Source organism: Leptonotus elevatus, chromosome 2 (assembly GCF_054856555.1).
Source record: "Leptonotus elevatus isolate MCC_2025b chromosome 2, RoL_Lele_1.0, whole genome shotgun sequence".
NCBI lineage: Eukaryota > Metazoa > Chordata > Actinopteri > Syngnathiformes > Syngnathidae > Leptonotus > Leptonotus elevatus.
Window position 1 is genome coordinate 29,094,832 of NC_141240.1, and position 15,271 is coordinate 29,110,102.

The 15,271-nt window shown below is 38.7% G+C and overlaps 2 protein-coding genes across 4 annotated transcripts in view; one reads left to right on the forward strand and one right to left on the reverse strand.

The window, feature by feature from the left end:
* LOC147179501 (FERM, ARHGEF and pleckstrin domain-containing protein 1-like) overlaps positions 1-9,513 on the forward strand; it is a 42,180-nt gene extending 32,667 nt beyond the window's left edge. Inside the window, exons 19-28 of the mRNA XM_086067135.1 lie at positions 339-514; positions 2,429-2,559; positions 2,638-2,706; positions 2,796-2,885; positions 3,054-3,136; positions 4,825-4,937; positions 5,064-5,224; positions 6,003-6,110; positions 7,996-8,147; positions 8,852-9,513. Of these exons, the coding sequence (XP_085923261.1) occupies positions 339-514; positions 2,429-2,559; positions 2,638-2,706; positions 2,796-2,885; positions 3,054-3,136; positions 4,825-4,937; positions 5,064-5,224; positions 6,003-6,110; positions 7,996-8,147; positions 8,852-8,930 (1,162 nt within the window). The 3' untranslated portion in view covers positions 8,931-9,513. The remainder of the gene's footprint in view (positions 1-338; positions 515-2,428; positions 2,560-2,637; positions 2,707-2,795; positions 2,886-3,053; positions 3,137-4,824; positions 4,938-5,063; positions 5,225-6,002; positions 6,111-7,995; positions 8,148-8,851) is intronic.
* On the reverse strand, positions 99-11,444 carry LOC147179503 (gamma-glutamylaminecyclotransferase-like). 3 transcript variants are annotated; one of them, XR_015093982.1, is made up of 4 exons: positions 11,329-11,444; positions 9,717-10,222; positions 3,098-3,141; positions 99-567 (listed from the first exon to the last, which is right to left on the reverse strand). XR_015093982.1 is itself a non-coding variant. In XM_086067137.1 (2 exons), exon 2 carries the CDS (start codon positions 10,201-10,203, stop codon positions 9,745-9,747), a length of 459 nt encoding a protein of 152 aa, XP_085923263.1. In that variant the 5' UTR covers positions 10,204-10,222; positions 11,329-11,444; the 3' UTR covers positions 4,057-9,744. The 3 variants fall into 3 exon arrangements, 1 of the variants encoding a protein (XP_085923263.1); XR_015093981.1 differs by lacking the exon at positions 99-567 and adding an exon at positions 1,271-2,901; XM_086067137.1 differs by lacking the exons at positions 99-567; positions 3,098-3,141 and having other exon boundaries at positions 4,057-10,222.
* Between the last annotated feature and the right edge of the window lie 3,827 nt (positions 11,445-15,271).

Consider the following 15,271-nt stretch of genomic DNA (forward strand, 5'->3'; position numbering starts at 1 on the left):
TAAAAATATTTTTTTCCCTAAAGTGACCCATAATACACAAAAGTGAGCACATTTGTCATTCTTTTGTACAGGTACTACAGAATGTGTGTACACTGAGCATGTTATGGGTATCTGGGTACCTAAAATAGATTTTACATTTACCAGTGTGTGTTTAATTTAAAAAAAAATAATACTGTATTGGTTAGCATCTTGAAACTCTACATGCCAAAAATGTGTGATCTGTAATTCTTTATTTGATATAGAGAATTATTCGGAAGATATTATCAAAATTGACCAAATCATACTGTTTTTGCATGGAAAAGAAAAGAAAAGGTCTGTCCTCTATCTGTATGTCTCAGGTCCAGTCGCAAGGCGGAGGCTCTGTGTGGAGAACTGGAGCAGCAGAGGGTGTGCTACCTCCCCTTTAACCTTTTCCTCCTACGGCCGCTCCACCGCCTGCTGCACTACAAACTCATCCTGGAGAGGCTCTGCAAGCACTACCCGCCCACCCATGAAGATTTCAGGGACTGCAGAGGTAATGAGTCCTGCCGCTGCTTTGCTGTATCGTCATGATTACATGTGTGAATGCTGAAGGAATAAATACATAAAAATTAGGGCTGGGTTTAAAATATCGAATAATCAATATCAAATCGATTTTCCTTTTCAAACCCGATATTGATTCATAAAAACAGAAATCGATTATTTTATATATTTTTTTCCCATAAATTCTTAAGAAAATAGAATTTTAAAGGCCAAATGTTTTTAATCTTAATTTTCTTGAAATTACTGTTCACATGAATTTAAACATATTTTCTTAGATTTATGAAAGACCTCCCTTTTTTCACTTTAAGACAATTCAGAATATTTTTTATTTATATTTACAATTATTAAATTTGATTATGAAAATATTTTCATCTCATCCTTGCTGATGTCAAATGGTCAATGTTTGTGCAACACTTAAGTGATTATAACACGTGCTACTTTTATTAATAAATTAAATCATTTGACCAGTTACTGCCCCCGTAAAAATGTACTTTGAAATTTAATATTTGTGGCATTTTTATCATGTACTCGATATTTAAGCAGAATTGATGTGCCATAATTAATTGATATTGGATTGAATTGAAGTGAAAAATTTGAAATTGAATCAAACTGAACTCTTGTGAATCGAAATCGAATCGATTGAGGAAATTTAGAAAATTCTGCATTCGAGGGTAGTCGGATATATCCGAGTTGGCTTTTCCCAGTTCCGAACTGAAAGCGTTTGAGGCGAAAGTAAACAACGAAAATGGCGGATTGTGATAAATTGTTTTTTATTAATTTTGACCTCCAGCAAACTTGTCTTCTCGCAATTTTGCTTCATTTATTGTTTTTATCTTTTTCCATGAGCATTTCATACAGTTTAGTAGTTCACCGTCTAATTTCATACAGGGAGATAGCGGCATACAGTCACGTACGTTGTGTTACGTGAAGTTATGTGGAATATTTATGAATGAAGAAAGTTAGCTAGTTTTATACTCGAGTAAATTGTGTTTTACCATTCACGGTCTGTGTTTCCAAAAGGGGTCGCCATTGTAGAGTGACGTCACATTATAGCCCGTCTTGAAGTCGGGGTACTTTTTTTTTCACGACCGTGGAATTTCCGAGTTCAAGGGGGCGTTCCCGTACACACTTCCTGGTTTGAATTCGGAAAAAATCCGACTTCCGACCATCCTCGAATGCAGCATTGGAATTCATACCCAGCCCTAATTAAAATATTTCTACATTCTACGCCACATTTCTCAACTGTTAAAACATCAGAATTTTACAAAATCAAGATATTGAGGAAACTTTTTTCCCAAGAAATTTCCAGTTTTCCTACAAACCTAAATTTTTTTCAAGCAAAACAAAAAATACTTTCAAGTGAATGAGACGTTTAAAAAAAACACACACACACACATTTCACATTCCAACTTCAAACGGTTAAGCTCATCCTGGGGAAATATTTTCACCTTCCCCAAATTGCCTCATTTTTATTAATAACACTAAAATTCCCAAATTGAGTTGTTTTACATATTTAAACTCTTTCTTCCACATTTCTCAACCGATTCAAACCATAAAAAATTCAAACATTGAGTTGCTTTAGCACGTACAAACGGCCTTGTTGTCACCAAAAATTCCCAAATTAAGTGAGATTTTACATATTTACGTATCTCCTCATCCTACATTTCTCGACTGATTCAAACCACTGCAACTTCAAGCTGTTGGAGTAATTATAACATTACGAAAAACTTTTTACATTACCACCCCTTCCACCATCCTACTTTTCAACCATTCAATTAATCCCACCACATTCCCGTTCAGCATCAGCTCTTCAACGTTAACATGCAATTTCTAAATAAATGGCATTTTCTACTTTTGCGTGAACTTCATCCAAATGTTATCCCCGCTTCTTGTCTGCCTGCTGCAGCGGCCCTAGCAGACATCACGGAGTTGATGCTGCAGCTGCAAGGCACCATGATGAAGATGGAGAACTTTCAAAAGCTTCTTGAGCTAAAGAAAGATCTGACCGGCATCGACAATCTGGCCATCCCTGGCAGGGTAAGACACTTTGGTTCATAGAAGATAAATGTCCTCTATTGTTCTCAATGGTAAAGCGTGTTTGTGTTGGGCTGACAGGAGTTCATCCGACTTGGATGCCTCAGTAAGCTCTCGGGGAAAGGCCTGCAACAGAGAATGTTTTTCCTGGTATGATGTCAAAATGCTTGAAAATTAGCTTTAATGCATGTGGTGGCAAAATGAATAATTCCACTTTTTTTCTGCCTTTTTGTCTCTAGTTCAGCGATTCCTTGGTGTACACTAGTCGAGGGATGAGTCCATCCAACCAGTTCAAAGTCCATGGCCAGCTACCCCTCTTTGGAATGACGGTATTCCACCCTAGGGCTGAAAATAATATTGTTGGAATGGACCTTTATTTCAAGATAGAGGCTTATCTGTTTTGATTTTTGGGCATTTCCAAATTCTGAAAAAATATCTGTTCAACGTGTTGCCGGGCGAAACCTTTTCTGTGTTTGTGCACTTGCTTGTATGTGCAGATTACAGAGAGTGAAGAGGAGTGGGGCGTCCCTCATTCTTTTACCTTGTTTGGCCAACAGCAGTCAGTGGTGGTGGCAGCCAGGTACTCTGCAACAAACATTTACACAACTTTGTTATTTATTTATTTTTAATTGTCCAATTCTACGACGGTTTATTAGGGCCACGAATTAAAACATTTTTTAAAAATTGTGGGCGGGGGCAATATTCCGAGAAAGAAACTCGCAAATTTGCCACTTTATAAAGTGGCAAATTTCTTAATGTTGCAGCCCAGACAGAAGGACCAGCCGCACGCCGGAGGTCAGGAAACGGACTGCGCATTTTAAAAACTCAAATGACCGACCACACGAAAAACAGAACTGAGTCAATCGGCTCATGTGTTTGCCGCGAAATGGGCATAACACCGCTTTCCCCACGTCCATCTTGAATCACCATGAACTCCTTATCACTTCCGGTTCTACTGGTCCGCCCTTTCCGGTTGAAAAAGTTACTTGTATATTTGTGTCGGCGTTTGTAAAAGCGTTTCACATCTTGTAAATGTGTTTTCTCAAATGTAAATTTGTTTCAGGACTTATACATTTGTTATGGCAATGCATTATCGTTTTTTGATTTGTAAAAATGTTTTTTTAAAATGTAGGCATGGGCCAATATTAGATTTTGACGGCATGACAACCGTGAGCAAAAATATTGCGGTATCGCGGTATTAACATTTACAGCTCTAAAATGTCCTTTAAAAAAATATTTGGGTAAATAAAAACAGCATTTTTTTTCATTTAACACATTCTATTTCATTTTTAAACTAAATATAAAATATTTGGTACATTAAGAAACGTGTACCATGGTAAGTTTAAATAAATGTTGTACACTTATTTTTTATTAATTAATTAATTTATTTTAATAACAATAAGCGTCTCCCCTTACCGTCACCCCCCCACCTCTTTCCATTCTTCCCTCCCCCTCTTCCTCCATGCAAGACTGCACGTGCACCCGCTGTAGAAGGAAAAGAAAGTGAATTGAAGGCAATTAACTTCAAATTGGCTCGTTTACGCAAGAGTTCATTACCGGCGACAGACAGTATTAGCAGTTATTGAAACCACGGTAAAACAACAACAAACAGGTTATCGGCCCATGCCTACTAAAATGTAAATTGTTTCCAGCTTCGTAAAAGTGTTTTGCACCTCTCGGCCACCGTACATATCAGCCGACTAAACACTAACCAATCAGAAGCTAGCATACTTTAGGTAAATGCAAGTGAATGACGGGGAGTAGCAAATTTGACACAAAAAAATACCAAAATGTATGAATGTGTAAATAATAATTCTGGAAGCATAAACGTACAAGTAAATATTTATTGATCCTCGGGGTGTGGACCTTCGCAAAGCGGAACATCTTTGTCAATAGCCGTACCCAACGCTTCAAAGAGCGAATGCTTAATGACATGGTTAATATCTGCTAAAGCAATTACTATCTCCTTATTTGAAAACCCAACTGAAAAGCATTGGCACAAACATCCGAGTAGTACGCTACGTGTATTTCTCTTTTTTTTCTCTTGCAAATCTGCCACTTTATAAACTCGTACATTTCCACGTTTTTTCAAAGTGGAAAAATGTCCACGTTTTTTTTTCTTGGAATATGGCCCCCGCCCTCTAAAAATATGTATAATATACGTGGACCTAATGCGGCGTGGTACACTCCAGTTATCAATTCTTCTGAACTGATTGACCTAACTGCAAGACTTCAATAAAGACCCCCTGACTCCTTGCTTCTTCCCAGCTGCGCAGCTGAGATGGAGCAATGGGTGGAGGACATCAGGATGGCCATTGACCTGGCCGAGCAGAGCAACGGTCCTCACATGGATCTGCTCTCCACCAGCCCCTCTGATAATAGTAAGGACGCAATGCCGCGCGCATTCAAGACTTGACTGAATTAGAAAGCTCAACGTGGCTCGTCTATCAATGCCAATTTGAATAATAATGTTTACTCATTCGTATTCCTTGTCTGTTGTTCCCCAGAGCTTCTGGAGGAAGGCGGGGCCGACCACGAATCCGAGGAGGAGGTCTGCGGCTCGCGCTCGTCTCTGGAGCGCCAAGCTCAGCGCGGTAACACCACAGTTCACGTGTGCTGGCATCGTAACACCAGCGTGTCCATGGTGGACTTCAGTATTGCTGTTGAGGTACGTGACTACTATGCTACAGCTACGCCATATTGCTTGCTGCATGTATTACACCAGTGGTTCTATACCTGGGGGTACCCTGACCACCGGGGATCGGCAATAAGTTATGATGTCATATTATTTTAAAAGATTTGTACTTAATAAATATGGAGACAGTTAACTTAACTGAGGATCATGACACTTTAATTAATTTATGATGCTGTATGTACGTACCATAAAGGCTGTGGGAAAATTAAAAATCATCAATGACTTTCAAATGCTTCAACTTTCATGTTTGATGTTTGTGCCATTGAACTTGCAAAAATATTAGGTTGAGCATCATTTCCCCCGTTACTGTTCCTTGTTAACTCATTCGCTGCCATTGACGGCTATAGACGTAAAAAAAATAGTCAAAACTATTTCTATTTAACATTTTTTTTCCCTTTTTGTTAACAAGAGTATGAAAACCTAGAATTTTTGGGGGTACATTTAGAACAGATGTAAAATTTGTGATTATTCGTGAGTTAACTAGTGAAGTCAAGCGATTGATTACGATTACACATTTTAATCGCCTGATGACCCTAATTTTTAATAATCTTTTCTAAAAAAAAAAATTAAAAAATGATTATTAAAATTATTATTTATTTATTTTAAAGAAAATATTTCAAACTCTTGTTAACAAAAGTGGGAAACAAATGTTAAACTAATAAAAATAGTTCAAATTCATTTTTGAAGTCTATAACCGTCAATGAGTTAATCTTGAGATTGATCTACATAACTGCTGCCCTTCTTCTTTCAGAACCAGCTTTCAGGGAACCTGCTAAGAAAGTTCAAGAACAGTAATGGTTGGCAGAAACTCTGGGTGGTCTTCACCAATTTCAGCCTCTTTTTCTACAAGTCACACCAGGTTTGAAAAATTAAAAAGACAAATTATTTTCAGAGTTTGTTTTTTGTTTTTTTGCTGCTGCAGGTGCCCTAAATTGCCGGTTTTAGTTTCTTGCCTCAAATTTAGTTATCACATTACACTGCAAAAAGGACTGTAGAAATTTTAAGGAAAAAATATAGTAAAATAAGAAAATTATTGCTTCAAATAAGCAAAAGTATCTGCCAACAGAACAAGAACATTTTACTTAAATCTACCTGTAAGATTTTTTTAAATAAAAAAATAATACTAGGCCCATATAAACCACTGCGGTCTTAAGAATAGTATTTTCAGACTAAAAACAATAATGTTGACTTTTTTCAAGCTGTAATAAATAGAACTACAGTAGTACCTCAGAGTTTGAACATAATTCGTTCCTGTGAAGTGTTCAAAGTCCAAATTGTTCAACCTCCGAAACATTTTTTCCTATAGGAATGCAATTAATCTGTTCCCAAGCTCAAAAAACAGAAAATTCATATTTTAATTTCTATTGATATTTTTTTAGATTTACACACTGAACAGTATTTAAACAATTAAAAATACTTAACCTTTTTTGTTGTGGTGTGATGGCATCAGTGGATGATAAATGCTATGTTAATGCTAGCTTTAGTTCAGTGCTGAGTTTGTGTATTTTACGTTGGGCATATTGTTAGACTACTAAGCGGTCCTTGCGTGCGTTGTTTAACGTCAGGCACGTTGTTGAACAGCTAAGTATTTATAGAAGTAGTCACGGTAGTTACGACTGCACGATAATCTCCTTCCTAATTCCACTGTGGTTTGTAGCACTGTATGTTTTTCTTTGTTGCCCAAAACAAAGACTGTTGTCTTTCTTTGGGCCCATGGCGAAGAAAATTGTTGCGGAAAAATCAAAATGCACTCGCAAGTATGGAGCACCTTCGGGAGTGTTCACGATCTGACTGGAAATGAGCAGTGCAACTGTTGCAACGTGAGCAACGTGAGCATTCGGCTTAGCTCGCTTTGCTTGGGTGTTCGAACTCCGAAAATGAGTTCAAACTCCGAGGCATTTTTTACTCCGATTTTTTGGGTTGAAGTCCGATTTGTATGAGTTCCGAGACGTTCAAACTCTGATGTTCTACTGTATTTTCTTAAAATTCATGAGTATTTTTTTTTACGCTTGGATAATTTAGCGTGAGTGTCAACCAGGGAAGCAACAGTTCCCATTTTCGTTGTCATGACCCAGCCAGGAATTGAACCCATAACCTCCAAGTCTGAGGGTAGGCACTCTACCACTAGACCACTAAACTGGTACTGAAACAAGGAAAAATTAGCTTAGTAAATATAATGGAATGAAGCATATTGCACTCGTCTGTTTTCATACTTGTATTTTTTCAGATTTTTATGCAAAATCTTGAAATAAGAAAACTTATGAAACCCCAGTTCAGGGCCTTTGATGTTGGTTAGTTGTCATCTTAAAATGTGTGAAATGCTTGTTTTAATCCTCACAGTACTTAAAACTGGCTGTTAACACTCAATGCCAAGACTGCTTCATCAAATAAGATAATGAAGTAATAAGTATCTTAAAATAAGCACAATGATCTTGCCTGACAATTTCATTTTAAGTAAAAACAACTTGTTAAAATCAAAATAAGCAAATGTAGGTTAAATTTAAGAAATTATATCTTACTTAAGATTTTAGTTTTTGCAGTGTAATTATAGGCAAAATATTTTCTTCTCACTGTTGAAAATGACTCAATGAGTCGAGTATCCCTTTAACCCAAGCAATGACGTGATTGGCTTGACGATTTAATAGGGACTTGAATGGCTTGCCTTTTGCCACAGCAACTTGCGACGTAGCACCTCTGGCATGCGATATCACTGAATGCATGTGACAACTGCGATCTCCTGACAGGACGACTACCCGCTGGCCAGCCTTCCTCTGCTAGGCTACGCCGTTACCATCCCGTCCGAGTCGGAGAACATCCACAAGGACTACGTCTTCAAACTTCACTTCAAGTCCCACGTCTACTATTTCAGATCGGAGAGCGAGTACACATTCGAACGGTAAACGGTCGCTTACTAATACATGTATACATACACGTGTTCAGTTGACTTTTTTTTTTAAAATAAAACACGAAACAGTTGAACGTTTGCATTCAAAAGTTAAGAAGTTTGCAGTCAGTTCCCCTTTTAACTCATTTGCTCCCAAAAAACGTATAACTATGTTCTATTTTAAATGTTTTGTGTCCCAAAGACGTATTTATAAGTTGTTATGTTTTTTTTAATGCTAGAGCATACAGAAGGCTTTGATGCAGCCTCTGATGAGCAATGGTAGTTATTAGAAAAACGGCCAGCAGGTGGCAGCAGAGTAGAAGAGATCAACCAGGGCCATGTTGCGCACAAGCTAATTTACCAATTTGTGAATAATGATGAAACTTAGCTATATTCTAATGCTAATACTGCAAAATGGAAACAGATAAAAAAAATATACTTTTATTTCTGATGAGAAGAGAGACTCTAATCTTTCTTTTGGTAGGTTCCATGTTTTTATAGCAATAGAACACAATAATCTGTGGGCCTAGCAAAATCAAGTCAAAATCCAGTAAAACAGCCCGGGGGCGAAGGGGGTTGCTTCAGTGAAAATGGCTGGGAGTGACTGAGTTAAGGTTATAGTGCTTTTTTGGTTCACATTGAAATTTCATTGTCAAAATCAACATCAACAGATATTTTGTGGCAGCGAGGCAATTACATGAAATGTTTTTCACCAGGTGGATGGAGGTGATCCGCAGTGCCACGTGCTCCGCTAGCCGTTCCCTGCCAAGCACCAGGAAAGACCTTTATTTATAACCCCCCCCAGGTGAAGATCTGGATTCTCAGCTGCTTTCAAGCAAGAAAGACTTTAAATATGCACCAAATCATGCCACTTTGCACTAATTCATATCTGCAATTTGTCTTTTCACTTCCACTTTCACCACACATTCTTGGGAGGTTCTTCACTGCCACCATTCACTTTCTGCACAGCTTGTTTATATTCATTATGATATTTTCTTGTTTTCCTCCTGGTATATATATATTTTTTTGCACGTGCACACGTGCACACTCATCACAACCCTAACTGAACTGTTTGACATCTGCCGCAAGTGTTTGCATCGTACTGGTCTGAAATCAATGATGAAAATTTATATATCAGTAAATAGTTGTTGTTTTTTCTATGACATTCTATACATGACTGCAGTGCCACTTTGAATCTCCCCCTTTTTGTACAGTACTTTGATACACTGTGAAACCATCTGCTTTGCTTGATTCTGCAATGCATTACTTTGCCACATTTTTGTGTCTCGTTTACACGGACGACCTTCCAAAGGATTTTGTTTTTGTTTTACAATCCTGACATTTTTCTATTCTAAATAAAGACAACAATCTGTTTGTATTCAAGAGAAAATGTTTTGTGTTCACTACAATACAGTACAGAAAAGAACCATAATAAGCAGAGTACAACTGTACAAAATATATATGTAATAATAATGATATAAATGTGGCTATAATCACATATGCATAATGTAAACAATGTACAATAAGCACCTTTGCTCAATCAATGAAGGTTGGGGAAACTGCAATAGTGTATAAACTCACAGCACAATGGGGACAAATGTCATCAGCTTTAGTGGCGTATGTACACAAGCCCGTGATTGCCGTGGGAGTTGTAGTCCTCGTAGTGAGGCAGCGAAGGCCAGTCCGGCTGGTACGTCGTCGTGCTGTACACAAAGGCCTCAGTGACATCCCCCGCCGCAGACCTCTCCTCGGCGGCGGCCTGCCCCAGCCACTCCTTCACCGTCAGCGTCACCAGAGTTCGCTGATACAGGGTGGGAGTTTGTTCAAAGCCATCCAGGAAATTTAGCAAGCGCTCGTCCACTCTGTACAGCTCGCCGTGAACCTTGTGACCCTGACCGGGGAGGTTGAGGAGGAAAGGGATGTTGTACTCGCCAGCGATCACTAGGGGGAACCTTTCAGTCGTGACGGCGGAGGCAAGCAACCGCGCGGCTCCAACGCTCTCGTTCAACATGCGGAAGTGATTCGGCTGCCCTCTCTTCAGAGTGCCGTAGACGAAGACTCGAGCCATGATTCGGGAAAGGCGACTTCTGAAATGACAAAACATTACACAGACACCAAAATTATTCGTATTCTGTATTGCTCTCTATAATTCAGGTAGAGGCGGCAAAAAAAAAGTACTCTATGATACAGATGCTAAAGTGGAAGTACTAATTCAACTGTTGTACTAAAGTACATTTAAGTACGTGCTTTTTTAAGAAAACGTAAAAAAAAAACACACTACTGTCTATTATGTAGAATAACCATCTATTTAATGGCACGTTTAATATATATTTCTTTAAACCAGAAGCTATAACTAGCATTGGCTAAGGTTTTAACAAAACACGTTAGATTAACTCTTTTTTGGGCTGGCATAAGACATGTTCGCCATGAATCGTTGTAACCGAAAATATTAAACAAATAAATCTCAAAGACCATAGATGGGTAATATCTTGCTTCTCCAAATCTGTTGCAGCATTGTTGCGAAAATGTCCAAATTTGGCCCAATCAAAGTGTCAGCATTTTGTGTGGCCATCATTTTTGTTCTAGCAAGGAGTTCAGAGCTTCACAGGTTGCCATTGGAATCATCTTCTACTCCCCCATGGTCATTTTCACATAGGGGTGCAATCAGTTTGGATGGCTAAGCGGTAAGTATTTCTTCCTTTTCTTTTTTAGGAAATGTACACAGGCTACATGGTAACAACGTGTCAGATCTTCAGTTTTGTCCCATGAAATAATATAATAAAATATTTATTCAAAAAAAATCTTACAGGTGTGCTCACTTTTGTTTGCAAGATACTGTTCGTGTACTGGTTTCATTGGTGATCACTGATTACTGATTAATTGTATGTCTCCTATAGGTTTGTGTTCACTGTTGTTTACTATATTTTGATAATTTTTTGTTTTGTAAAAAAAAAAATAATAATAATAATAATAATAATAATAATAATAAAACACACACACAGACAGTATTTGAAGAACTGGCGTACAGACTGTTATTGCTGACCTAGAACCAGCGCCTTATATAAAATATCTATAAATATTCATCAACAACACGTATATTGTAGTTAAACTGTAGCAGCTGTTCCATTGCAAGACGCTTAGCCAAGAACGTGAAAAGTGGATTTTATACCTCCCTCGCTTGATAGTACTTTACCTGAAATAAAGGGAAGATCGGCTTCAGCAAACGGGAACTTGCCGAACTGACCCAGTTCGAGTTCCTCCGTAGGAGACGGTTGGTTGAACGAGGTCACGTCAATCGCTTTAGCCAATCTTTCTACCCATAGAACTATAATATCGTAGTGTGCGTTGAATCGTACGTCACCTTTGCCGCCATATTGTATGTGGCATAGTTGAGCGATTGATGAAGATGTCTCATTTATTCAGTAATTTAATTGGAGCTAATACATTTTGTTGGCTGCAAATTTTCTAAACTCAAGTCGGATCTCGTAGGTTGAAGAAATAAAAATTACTTTTGATTGTCTAAGTCTGACTAAAAGCTCAGGCTACGATGGCACTACTACCCGTATACAATGTAATACATTTATTGCATATGAATCTAAAAAATGTAGTACTGTCATACAATACTGTTCCGATATGATTAAATATACACACCTTTGCGTTAATTATGAAGGGGATGCAGTGTGCTTGCTATATTTACACTGCAAATGAACAAATGGGGGGAAAAGGCTATCCCCCTCAGGTGGATGTGCCCCATATTGAAAACCACATTTGAAACCCTAAACACATCTTTAAACTCTACTTACTGCAGTTTAAAACTCTAATTTGAAACTCTATCTCATGTTTAGAATCTTAATTTGAAACTAACCCTAGTTTAAGTCCTTCTGAAACCCTAGGTTAATACGCTAAATGTAATTTGGAAACATACTCTGAAACTCTGACCCTAGTTTAAAACCTTAATTTGAAACCCTAACCCTATTTTAAAACCTTAATTTGAAACCCTAACCCTAATTTGAAACTAGTTCACTACTTTGACACTATTTGGGGTTGTGGATGGACGTTTCCCCAAGATTCTCAATCTCACTGCCTCCTTACTTTGCCAGCCAAATTGATAATTGTGATTCACTCGAGGGGGTTCTTCACATTATCATTAACTGCTTTTCCACCAACAAGCCCAGCATCTTTGAGTTCTGTGTAAAGGGAGTTCTTGGTAGTCAAAGTTCCGCAGGGAATTTATAATTTGTGTTTCCACAGCGTCTTAAGAGTTCTCGGTAATAAGCAAAGTACGCATCTCGACTGCACGGTGCATTATGGGTAGCGGCATGGTGCATTGTGGGTAAGTTAAACTACCATAAGGTCATTGAAAATGAATTTGATCCAATGGAATGGGCTGTGATTTCTAACATTTCAACCCCTGGAAAGTTGCTGTTTTTTATTTAATGTATTTTAAACATGCATAGCATGTGGTTTACTGACTTCGGGGGTTGATTTGCAAGCTTTAAGGCGTAAAGTTACGCAAAGACTGTCACCACTCTAATCTCCGCCATTCAAATTAAGGTTTGTTGGTGGCCTCGCTTTTTTTTTTTTCATGCATGCGCAAACGTAATGCGCACTTTGCTTATTAATTCAAATTAGTTGGATGACGTGTGAGTTTGATGAGCCCAGCCGATGTGAAAACAACCCCCCCCACCAATTGACCATCTAATGAGCCTTGTTCAGTGCATATGGAGGATCAAAAGTGCCAAATTTCCAAATAAATAAATGACTAAATAAATAAACAGATGACTAAAGGTGAAAATAAAAACCGATATAAAAAATATAATAAATAAATTATTATATATATATATATATATATATATATATATATATATATATATATATATATATATAAATACATGTCGAAATAAATAAAAACATAAATATACAAATATAATTAAATATCAATCAAGAAATAAAAACGCTCTGCTCTCACATTTATTTATTTCATGCTGCAGACGCTCTGCCAGGACGAAATGTTATTCAAATGAGGGGGCGGTCCTAAGCGTGTCTTGGGTTGAACTCCGCCGTTGTAAAATGCCTTTCATTGGTCGAGTGAGTGGCTCTGCGAACAAGGAAGTCTCGCCGGCTTACATGGAGAGCTCCAGCAATGGACGACTATCTTGTCCACTGTCACCACAATTAGCGATTTGAGTTGCTCGACAACAAGTCGAGGTGACAGTGGAGAAGATAGTCGTCCATTGCTGGAGCTCTCCATGGAAGCCGGTGAGACTTCCTTGTTCGCCGACCCGCTTACTCGACAAAAGAAAGGCAGTTTGCAACTGACCCAAGCCACGCTCAGGACCGCCTTCTCATTTGAATAACGTTTCGTCCTGGCAGAGCGTCTGGAGCATGAAATAAATAAATGTGAGAGCAGTGCGTTTTTATTTATTGATTGATATTTAATTATATTTGTATATATATTTTTGTATTTATTTCGACATTTATTTTTACATTTATATTTATTTTTTGAATCTCGTTTATTATTTTTGTTATTTTTACTTGTATTTATTTATTTATGCATATATGTATTTTTTGTTATTTTTATTTCCATTTGTATTTATTATTTTATTAAATTTTTGAATTATATTTTTATTTTCACTTTTAGTCATTTATTTACTTATTTAGTTATTTATTTTAAATTTTGGCAATTTTGGTCCTCCAAAAATGCAGCCCGCTACCTCAAAGTTCCAGCCTGGCTCAGCAAGACCCTGCTGCTGAGATAGTACTGGGATGCCCCCTGGGAAATGTAATTACCCCGGAGATTGTTGGTGGTGGAAAAACGCTCAAACTGAATTTTACCAAGGTAAATTGAAAAGTTCTCCAAAAAGTTCCGGCGGTGGAAAAGCCCCTAATCTGGTACTTCACTCGGCAGACCCGTTCGGGAAAGGCGGGGCTTGCTGTACAATACTTCGAGCTGATTGGACGATGCTGCATCTTTGCACATTTTGTTTTGACCAATCAAGGCAACGGATGAAAATCTCGTCTTCCGTCTCGTCTGGAGCATGAGCATCTTTACCAGATAGAAATGCAAGAAACGACTCTCGCTGTTTAAATTCAACAAGGAAACGGCGAGTAATTCTACGAGAACGTAATTAATTGCAGCACGAACCATTTGTCTGTTATGTTTGTTTCCCCCCGCCATCGGCGCTTATTAGTTTCGTCTTGCCTAAACAACGCTTGATTGGTCCGATCAAGAAAAGATCAGTTGCAAACGTATCAGCGGGAGCGGTACAAGATGTATTCTCCGGAGTTTGTCAACTCACAAATACCGCGAAAATTCATCTTGCTGGTAAGGTTAGCCCCACCGCACAGAGACGCCACAAGACGGTGGCAAAAATACTTCTTTTTTTTGTGCCTGAGCAGAAAAACAGCAAATACTGTAGGCAGGGGCGTGCAAAAGGTGGGGCCAACTGGGCGGGGGCCCCAGACATGATCCGCATGAGGAGGGGGAATCCACTCCACTCCATCGTGGACGATCATTGATGAAGAGCCATCCGTCATTGATGGGCATAAATCCCCTTAGATGGCTGCTGCATATTTTATGTCCATATCCATCCATCTATCCATTGTATAAACCGCTTATTCCTCACAAGGGTGCCGGTGTGCTAGGGTCTATTCCAGCCGGCTTCGGGCAGTAGGGGGAGGGGGGGGGGGCACCCTGAACTGGTTGCAAACCAATCACAGAGCACATTTTGTAAGTCATTTTTTGAAAATCTTCCATCGAAACCCACCCCAGTGACCCCAACCCACTGCAGTGACATTTATTTTTAAGGGGCATCAAAATGATGCACTTGGCCAGTCCTCTGCACGCCACTGACTGTAGTTGTATTAGATTTTATTAAGAGAATAACGATGATAGGTTCCAAAAACAATCCGCGACTAGTCGGGGGACCATTGTACTGTGTTAGCAGACAGCTATACATTGGGGACACTCTAATAGAAAAAAATGGTAACGTAGTTTCACCGGCACTACGTTTTCGGCGTGCGAGCCTTAAATCCGCGCTGACGAGCTAACGTCGGCGCACGCCAGACGACCTTATCAAGCGCTCCAGTTTACGTTGCAGTTAGCCAATGAGCGCCCGGCGATGCGTGCGGTGTTG